This window comes from Molothrus ater, chromosome 4 (assembly GCF_012460135.2).
Source record: "Molothrus ater isolate BHLD 08-10-18 breed brown headed cowbird chromosome 4, BPBGC_Mater_1.1, whole genome shotgun sequence".
NCBI lineage: Eukaryota > Metazoa > Chordata > Aves > Passeriformes > Icteridae > Molothrus > Molothrus ater.
The window spans coordinates 61,643,258-61,653,914 of NC_050481.2; the positions used below are offsets into that span (position 1 = coordinate 61,643,258).

General features: G+C 38.3%; 1 protein-coding gene across 3 annotated transcripts in view; it reads left to right on the forward strand.

The window, feature by feature from the left end:
- The window catches only part of SORCS2 (sortilin related VPS10 domain containing receptor 2), a 536,859-nt gene that overhangs the window by 515,389 nt on the left and 10,813 nt on the right, over window positions 1-10,657 (forward strand). The window contains exons 26-27 of one of the 3 annotated variants that reach the window (XM_036381658.2): window positions 8,245-8,390; window positions 10,513-10,592. In XM_036381658.2, the coding sequence (XP_036237551.1) occupies window positions 8,245-8,390; window positions 10,513-10,592 (226 nt within the window). Of the gene's footprint in view, window positions 1-8,244; window positions 8,403-10,512; window positions 10,593-10,657 lie in introns of all 3 variants that reach the window. The other 2 variants (XM_036381659.2, XM_036381660.2) reach the window with 2 other exon arrangements.

Consider the following 10,657-nt stretch of genomic DNA (forward strand, 5'->3'; position numbering starts at 1 on the left):
CAAAACTGAGCAATGCCAGCCTTGGACAGTCTGATATATCTTTAGTCTGCAATTAATTTTAATCTGAGCTGCTGTGCAATTTAAATAATTTGTTCTTGTTCATGGGACAGTGTTATTGTCTATCCTACTGGCATTTCTGTATCTCTGGGGAATTCAGAAGCTGTTGGGTTTAAGCATACTGGACACAAGCCTTCATCATCATCACCATCATCATCTCATGTCAGTGAGGATTCATACTGATTTGCCTCATTTTTTAGGGGGTGATTTTTATTTAAAATTAATACAAGTTTATAGAACTACTATCAGCATTAAGTTTGTGACAGCAGTAAATGAAACTAGCATTAAGTAAGAGTTTTTTTAGCTAAGGGATTTTTATGTCAATAGAGAAAAACCCATTTTTCTTCAAGAACCTGAGTTTTTTAGAGTTCATAGTGACTGATTGCTTTAAAGGACAAAGCGCAGAATACTGAATCAGCCTGTCTAAAATGAAATAAAAATCCATTTTGGTCCTTTAGGTGCCTGAAGCAAGGAAAAAACATAAAAATGGTTGATGTGATGTAATTATATTATTTCAATAGCAATACAATGGAGGATTTTCTGTTTGTGTTTCGATCATAAAATTTCCTTGTGATATCTTTTAAAGGCTATCAGATTTATATCTTTTATTAGCTCTTAAATGAGAGCAATTAAATAGCAGTCACAATTACTGCATGGTAGAAGAAGTATAAAATATTCAAGAAAGGAATAGAAACATATTCTTCCTTGAGTTCTTTCTAAAATGCTCTATGAACCATTGCTTTATAAGTAGAGCTTTTATTAAGGAGGAAAATACAGTACAATTTCCAAATTGTGAGCTTGAATGTCTCTTGTACTTCTGTATATAATTCATGAAAATCATTTGCATTTACATCTGGGGGCTGGGGGTTATTTAGATGCAAGTGAGGACTATTGTGAGATATATTCAAAAGTTTGTCAGTAGCCTGAAAACTGCATTGGCATTGATGAATGGCCATGCAGTAGTTTTCAATTTTAGTCTGTATCTTATCTGTTTCTGAGATATTTGAAAGAATCCTTTTAAAGTAATACTGCTAAGCTTTTCAAAATTGACAATTTTTTGGTTGCATGCTTCCTTTGCAATTTCTTCTTCAAACAATATTAAGCACCTAATCAGTGCTATGTTTCAAAAATTGCTTTTTCCTCATGGGCTCCCCATGAACTCCTGTCCCGCCAAAATCTTGAATCCTTTTTAAAAAGTCTTTCTTGTGTTGATGGAGATGGTTGGTGCACTGCTGGATCCTCATGGAGTGCTTGTTGGGAGTACAGTCCCTTTAAAGTCAGTACAGTGAGTATGTAAGTTTACAAACTGGTCCACAGGGACTGAGGCTATGAAATGAGTGTCCTTTATAGATATAAAAGTTGCAAGTTATAATACATTAAGGAGACTTTTCACTATTATATGCCTGGGTATTAAAAATTAATTTGCTGAAAGAATGCCATAGGCAATAAAAAATGTTCAATTTTAAGTGATAATTTCAGAATTACTGTGGCCTATGGTAACTTGGATAACTTGGGGAAATATAAATATTATTTAATTCAACAGAGAAATTACAGATGTGTAAAGTGTTGAAATGATAATACTGTCCATAATTATGATGTATGATTTACAAACCTAAGGAGGAGATGGAAGACATTTGGTGGTGCCTTCCCTTCATTCATGAAGATTTAACAAGGGTTAAAACTCCTTTTTCCCTATCTCAGTGAAGTTTTTTTGGAACCTAGTTTTATCACTACACTGAATGGGTCTAGAGGACCTGCAGCTAGCCTTGGAGCACATGCAAAGCAGGTGGTTAGCAGGAGACTGCATGAACATGTCTTGGGCTGCTTTCTCTCTCTTTGCTGGCTCAAAGTTAAGTTTGATACCTGCAAAGATGCAAGATGGAAAAACTGGCTTGCAAAATAAGATGGTAACTGGATTGGCAGGGAGGTTACAGCTTCATACATGAGAGCATGTCATCTATTTGCAGTGACAGAGTTCAGACTTGTGATGAAAAAAGGAGAGAAAATAGCAGGCTTTTGTGTAGACCTACAGCTTTGATAGAAAATGGCAAAACATGGCCGAATCGCCCCATGGATTCTGAGTGCTGAAACATCTTGTCCCCAAGCATGGTCACCTGCCCAAATTATTTCTGAAGTCTGTAATTTTATGATCTGCTGGATAACCAGAGCTGTTATGGCTGTCTAGCTAATGATTGGATGACTGTAGGTCACATTTTATATGCCCTAATCCCAAATACTTAGGCATTGACTAGGAAGACTGCTGCCCTCTGTTTTTACATGCTGTAAAATCGCAAGTGTTTATCCTTTCATGTCCCCATTCCTGAAATTCATGCACTCCCCACTTTATCTGATGGTTTCTTTGTGCATCCAGCCACTTCCAGAAAAACTGGTGATGGAGTCCCCAGAGCTCAGGAAGTGACTTGTGGCAATCCCAAGCATGGTTCATTTCTTTAAACAAAGGAAAGAAAAAAAGGAAGAATCCAAAATGTTTTGAGAAACACAGAGGTTTGCTCCTTTGCCATCAGAGTAGATAAGGACTTCAGATTAGGGCTATTTTTACCCCGTATAGAGCAAGTTAATTTTAAATGATAAATGTGATGGGTTTTTAAAAACGAATTGTAATGGTGCTGAACAAACGAGCTGTTTGGTTTATCTGAGCTATTGGTTTAGATAGGATTTTGAGCGTGGCAACAAGGAGCAAGGGGTCATTCCTTGCAGGTGAACCAACCTTGCCTGTGCAGGAGGAGCAGAGCTGAGAGCAGCTGTGGGTGGTGGGCAAGACACAAGTGAAGCGTCTCTGCCCTGCCTTGCCCTGCTCTCACTTCCTGAAAAGGAAAGCACCACAGAGTGGGTGCCTCAAGCAAACAACATGTTGGAATACTCACTAGTACGCTCCAGCTGTTTAAGCATCCAGGTAAAATGGACTGCAGCTGCTTATTTTGCCCACAACAATATGAAGCAGCTGGGAAATCATTTGAAAAATCTGGGGCTGTTTCTTAATGTGGATCTGGGATCTGCGTATATTTTTTTTATACCATGCCATCTTTACTAGATTTGGTTCAGTAAAAACACATTTCTTCCATTCCCTTTGAAACAATGTTTGTAATTTTTGTGGTTTTCATGCTGCCATCCAGAAAAGATTTCTTCATCCTCTCAGAAGAAGCTTTATGGTGTGGGATCCTGGGCAACAGTATAGAGAAGGGAAATAGCACTGTCTGCACCAGGCAAAGTGGAGGAAAGGAAAATTATATTTTAGCCACATCAAAGCTGCCATGTAATCATCATGCTACTAGCAGAAGATCTGAAATCATCATTTTCTTATTTTTCATTTCTGTACAATAGCAGGATATTAGAGTAGCCAAACCAGAGCAAATGGCTGGCTGTTGTGCTGATATATTTTACCTGGCTAATTGCAGCAAATTCAATTCTCTGAGAGAGTATGAAAATCTTCACCTTTTAATTTGTATGCAAACTATTGCAAACTGCTTTACTACTTAAAGCTGCATGCATTGTTTTCACAAATCACCATGAATCGTCTTCACCCAGATTTATCCTATTTTGTGTGTATTCCTTTTTTGCCTGCTACTATCAAGTACCAATTTTGGTAAATGAACGCCCTCTTGGGTCATTTCCACAATCTGGAGCAGAACTGTGTTATCTTTCTGCCTCATTGACTTACTATCTCATTTTCAGTCTCTGAAGAAAAGCTATCTTTTTTCCCCACCTTGCTTATACTACTTTTATGTTCCATGAGAGCAAGCTTAGTCCCAATCCATGCCTTTTAGTGATAAAAAAACCAGGCACTAATTTAATGTTCCATAATATTTTGTAAAAACATCCTCAGAAATCAAAGTAATAGCATGCAGAAAAGATTTCAGAAATGAAAGAGGCAAGTATATCAGGAGTGCCTTAAAGCACAAAGAAATCAGTCATCTGAACATTTATCCAAACATAATAAAGTCAACACCACAATAAAGTATTCTATTTAATGGATTATTATTTTTGTTATTTTTATTTAAGTTCCAAGAAAATGCTACATTATTCCATACTCTTTGCCATGTGAATATGTTCAAATTTTTTATAGTAAACTGAATTTTAATCAAGCCTCTGGAAAATAAATGAAGTTTCATAAAGGCAAATGGATATTTTTTTTCCACAAAGAAGGAATTGAAGCCAAATAAACTAGAGCTTAAATGAGTAGGAATCAATATCACGTCCCCCTCCTGCTGTTCCTTCCTGCTGAACATTTCTAAGTGCTAACAGTTTGGGGTATGAATTGATTAGATTTTCTGAATAAAGGAAGGAAAACAAAGTACTTCCTGGAATAGCTTCTAAAAGGTGTGGGACCTGGAGAGCTTGGTGAAATCAAGCGCTGTGATGTTCTTTAGTAGTGGTGTGCAGAATTACATCTCTAGCTCGTATTTTTATGGTCCTCAAAGCAGGCATAATATTTCTTCTTTTTCATGATTGAAATAAAATGCTACAGGAAAAACAAAAGGAACTAAAAATGTAAACCATGGAGTGCTACTCAGAAGAGGTAATTGTCTCCAGTGATGGATGTGAAGCACATGCATTTTGCAGATGAGTTAAACCCCCAAAGAAGCTATTGCATAATCTTCTTGTCTGTTCTTCTAAATGTGCTTTCAATTTTCATATTGCTGATACAAATCTCTTGGGTCAAATTTCGTGTCTTGTCATGTTTTCACAGTAGTCTTTTGTGTAGACCCAAGAATTTCAGCTCTGCCTGCTTCAAACAGTTACATTGGACTCAAAATTAGCTGCTTCTTGAAGAAGAGCAAAGCACATCAGGGTACACTAGAGTTTTATTCTGTGTGAGTATGGGTGGTGGCAGCCTCCTTCCTGCATGTTCAAGAAGCCAGAAAATTTGCCAGAATCAGGCCCATCTTTAGCGAGGCTCCAGTATCCACATCCTATTTCATCCCACAGTGTGGTCATCCCCCATAAACAGAATATCCAGCACATGTGTTAAAAATGCCTCTTGAAAAGGCTTGGACTTACTGTAAATCAAAGGCGACTCTGACAAAGGGGAGAGAGAATGATGTGTCTGACTCCATCATCAGAAGGCTAAAGAATTACTTTATTATACTATACTATGTACATTGTATCTAAACTGAATCTGCCATGCACTCACTCTTGCTCACAGCTGCACAGAGCTGCACTCATCATCTCTGATTCTCTCCTGACTGTCCAGTGACAGTCTGACCCACACACACTTCTTGGCCCTGATAGGCCAGGGAACAAAACATCCTCACTTTGGGTAAACAATCTCCGTATTGCATTCTACTTTAGCACAACACAGGCACAGCAAGCAAGATAAGAATTGTGTTTTCCTTCTTCTCTGCTTCTCTTCTCACAGCTTCTCTCTGTTCAGAGGGTGTGTGAATACCACATGAACTATCATTTCCTTTAGTGTGGTTGAGTGTGTTCCTTGTAAAGCTGAACCACTATGAAACACAGGGAGATCTCTGTAGTGTGTCAAAGGTCTAATGCCTACAGTGCATGTCTTCTCAAGGCCTGTGATATTCTCCTCCCTCCAATCCATTCAATGTTAGTCTTTTCCATGTAAGTGTGAGAAGCAAAGGAAAGTGTGGAAGTACTGAGTACCTCAGCTTTATACCTTCCCCAAAGGATCTGCACTTAGCAGAATTGGGCAGGATAAGGCGAGTGAGAAATAACAGCTCGCAATTATTTTTTTCTCCTTTTATTCCTAAACCATAAGGAAATGGTCTTAGCAACAATACATTTAATGGTTGGTTGTGAATTTGAGAGGTTTCTTCATTTTTCCTGAACATCTTTACTAGTATGTGTTCTGCTCATGGTATCTCTAACTAGCAAGCCATGCAGGAGCTGTGAGCTGAAGCCTCAGGATTTACACCAAAGAACACACTTTGTTACCCTGGTTTCATAGGCAATAGTCACACTAGCAGCTCTTCTCCCTTTACTTAACTGCAAAGGTCTGATGTGCCATATGGCTTTGAGACGTTTAACATTTTTATTATGTCAAAATTGTTTTGATAATGCCATTGATGCTTCTCCAATCTGTCAGAAATAGTTCAGAGAAGGTTATTATAATTATTGTAGAAACATATGTGCTAATTCTGCAGATGTGTTACAGAGACGTTCTTCTGGGTTTTGTCTCCCTTAGGCTTTTGATGGTGGACTGAAAGTGAGCAGTTTGACAGGTTTGATGCAGGTCTGATTGAGAGAATAGTTTTCCACATGACCAGTTTCATTACCAGACACATTAAAAACAGTCTGGAGTTACTGGCCCTAGAGAAAAAAAATCACAATTAATTACCTAATGTATTTGTTTTGGTTATGAGGAATGTCCTTCCCTCTTGCAAAATTGCTTTTTTAAAAATCCATATAATGAAAGGAGAGTGATGCAGGGCTTGGCTTTACGTGTATGTTTTTGTTGGAGGAGCACTCAGACCTGTTGAAGTGATCATAATAACACAGGATTTTGTCATCAGACCTTCTTTCCATCCTTCTCCTTTTCCTTTTGGTTTTGTACTGCTTATAAATAATGGGATAAAATACCTATTTTTTATTTAGAGATATAACTCTGTGTGTGTGTGTATATGTATACACATACCCATACAGATATGTGTGTTTGTGTAGATATATAGGACTCAATTTATCTTTTGGATTGCTCAGATTAAAGGAAGGAGATTATCTTCAGTCATCTTTAATTTTTTAGTAAATTCCATTTATTTTCATTACTTTGATGTAATGTAAGTTATTTTTCAGAATAGTTTGTTGCAGTTACTGTTTTTTATCTCAAATTAAAATGGTGCCCCTTGCTAAAGACACCTTCTTGTGAAATGGCATTTAAAACAGATCTTCTTCAAAAGCCTAGAGAAAATAGAATAATTTGTATATTTATCCAGCTTTTAAACTGCCACTGTAATATGGAGCAGGAGATGGTTGCTTTTAGAGAGATGCCTAAAAATTAGTGTCACTTTTTCTGTTCTCTCGCTGTCTAAAGGGGCTCAACAGAAACCACAGCTGTTCAACCCTGTTCTTTTCTTTCCTTCTCGTTGTTTTTCTTTTCTGCCCACTGTAATAATCTGGCTTTAAGCACAGACTTTGACAGCCATGATCTGCTGTCATGCTGCTCAAGCTGTCAAGCAGCTTCTGGCACTGTAGGAAATGGAGCTTAGAGCCTGCAGCTCCCTAATCTGAAGTGTCTGCTTGGTGCTTGGGAAAGGATGTCCTCATGTGCCTAGGCAGACTGCAGGTGAGCACAGCTACAGCACAAAGGGTATGGCTCTTGAGGAATGTTTAAACCATAAAATCTGTTGCAAAGCTAGCAGTCCCTGATTTTTCCCTTTGAGTTGACAAAGTCTAATTTAAATTAATCTAGTTAAGAACCCCTTATCTTTATTAAGTCTTAAGCCTCTCAGTCTCAGCCAGGGTGATAATTTAATAAGATGATTGTTGTTTCTCTAGATTCCAGTCAGAGTGAGTGAATTATTGTCTCTTGTGGGGTTTGTCTAATTCATCAGTTCCCACTCCAAACTTTATACTCTGTCTCCTTCAGTGCTGCCTGCTAAACTTAACCAGCCTCCCCTGTCTTGTGCTCTTATTGATGCCTGTTTATGTTCTTACTCCTTCCCCCTTGGTCTTGGCCTCCTGGCTCTTCAGTCTGCTCCTTTCCATTCCCTGTTTCCTGGACTTCTCCTGACTTTTTCTCCCTGTCCCTGATTGATTATGAGTGCCAGCTGATGCTATCACACTTCAGTGTCAGCCCACATGCCCAGGGAGATGTGAAGATGATTGCAGCCCAGCTTAATGTATATGAAGACACCTGGGACCAAGAATGAACACCCACTGGGCCCTTTCATTGCTCGAATTCTTAAAATAGGTTTTCTGTGGTTTTAGTAATTTTTTTTCAACATTGCTTATTGTCTGTTAATCTTAGAAATGGATGCTTAAATATTATGTTAGTCTGAAGATCCTGAAAAGGCAGTTATATAAAACTGTGACAGAGAACAAAGAGTTGGTAAGTTTAGGTTATAATCACAAAATTAAGGAAGGATGGGAATGGTGATGATTTTTTTGTTTTGGAACAGCTTTGCCCTGCTGGAGCTCTGCTCTGATGCCAATGTGTGTGTGGCACAAAAGAATTCCATCCCAAATTTTTTTTCTTGTTGTACCATTTAGGAAACTGCCAGGCAGAAATGTCTACGCCCAGATGCACAATGAAAAAGAGCAGGAGATGACAAGCCCTGTTAATCACAGTGAGGACACCCAGAACATCATCCAGGGTGAGGAGTTTATTGATGATGATCTGGACTCTCAAACACTAGGTAACGCAAGAGGTAACTTCGTTTTTAGCTTATAAATTTTCATAAGTAGTTGATTTTAAATTTATGTTTGTTTTCATTTTAATTCTTTTTCGTTTTCTGTTCAGTCTCAAAAAGATGCAAATGGTAACACCAGTAACAAGGGATTATCCCAATCACCTTTTGGCTTGCTTGAGATACAAGCTAATGTATGGATGATGTGCTATATAGAGCATGAGTACAGACATAGTAGTTTAATGTCAGGAGACTGACTTAGACAATTTTAGAGATAAATTTTATTTGGTGGAATGGGATATAATCTGCAACAGTTGAATTCACTCAGTAATCCTCTGAATTAGTGGAAAATTGAGTTCAGGCCAGAAGGATTTGTAGAGTCAATGCTTCTGTGATTTCAGATGGATTGTATGGAGATCCATTGCTTTATTTGCCTTCATATTCCAATGGCATTTAAATTTTTTGTTATTAGAAACATTAAATTTATTCATGTATTAAAAGTATCATAAGTCTTCCTTAATTTAGCTGTTGATTTTCTGGTATTCATGAGGTGGTTATAAAGAACCCATGAGGGAAACTTTCTGTGAGTATCTCAGTGCAAATGATTTCAGTGTCAGGTGGAAGTGTATAATCCTGGCACCCTGTGGTCAGTTTTAATGCAACATGGAGTTCTGATCTATAATACATTGTCTTCAGACTGCTTTCAGGTCACAGTCTGAAAATTGTAGGACAATGTAAACAACACCCAGTTCCATTTCTGGAAATTTGTGAAAATAAATCAGATGATCCAAAGCTCTTGGGATTTATAGCAGTAGATTGATGGTGTGAAAGGCAATTGTAATGTCTTTGTGAACCCCAAGGAAGAAGATGTGTTTTAGCTGCACCCGAGGTAGCCTGGGCAAGACAGAACCTGGGCTGATGAGAGATTTCTTTATTTTGGGTTTCACCTTTTCTGTTTGTTGTCCATGTCTCTATTTTCATTTGCAGAACTTTGTGTGCTTCTAGGTTCTTGGAGGTGTTAGCTTTGAACACAAGGGAAGAATCCAGCCTCTTGCTTTGCTTTGTGTATTTCTATCTCTTCTCTGACAACCTTGTGTATGAGTATCACTGCTTTCATTCTAATTTTGCAAGATGACCTTTGTTGCTCCCCTGACTTTACCGGAGTTAGTTCCAAAAACAAACCTGGAAAAACAAAGTCTAAGTTAAATTTGTTTGGTCATCTTGTCTCCAGGGTCTTTAGAGAAGAAGCTGAATGCTAACAAGGTCCTTGCAGACATGCCTATTAAAGTGGAGCATTCAAACACCTCTAGTACAAAAGCATAACTTCTTTTAATGGTAGAAAATCCCTCATGGCTTATTTAAAAGAAGGCAGCTTGGGATGCTCTAATAAAGAAATGCTACCCTGATTTGTAACACTTTTAGAATTAATCTCTGCTTGCCCTGCACTTGTTACTCAGAGGAAACAAAAATCTTCCATCTGAGCAGAGCATTATTTTTGGGTTGAAGAGTACAAGATATGATGTTTTGATGACATAAGAATGTGAATGTGATTTTGATGTGATTTGTGCTTCAGCCACGTTGTCTGCAGCAGCAGACTTTCCAGGAGAGTGTAAAAAGCTCATTTTTGTGGATCATAATCATTTGTATTTGTCAGCTACTGTACAGCCTTTAGACAGAAGATGTTATTTAATACATAAAACTACACTCCTGCTCGCTCTACTGTTTTGTTATTTGCAATACTTTCCACTAGCTCCGGTATTGCTCAGTACTGCCAAGAAAATATTCCTGTTAATGATACTCTATTTTATCTGGTTTAGACTATGAAACCTGTTATAATCCCTGCTTTATATTAAATTCTGGTTTACTACATTATTTGCAGAAGGTTCCTATGCTATGGAGAGCCCTCCTAGCTCTGGTGAGCTTTCTCCCTCCCTCTTGGGAGATGTCCATGCACAGCAGGGAGTTACAGGCCTGGGTTTCTGTTTGTTCTCTCTCTTCTCATAACTTTTGAATTTCCACAGTACAGTATTTCCAGACTCACCCATCCACTTTTTTTGTTTTCTATATATTTTATGTTGCCTACTTTATCGCAACCCCCACCTTGGGACTCCTCAACACCATTACCTTGCAGTGACTCCTTCTGGGAGAGGTGGCAACTTGAACAGCTACAGAGTTCCCTTATTGCTGATGCCGGTCAGTGTCCAGTCCCAGGTCAGTGGCATGTCGAATGGACGCCTCAGGTTCCATTCTCCTCCCTCACCTGCACCCCTCGAGAC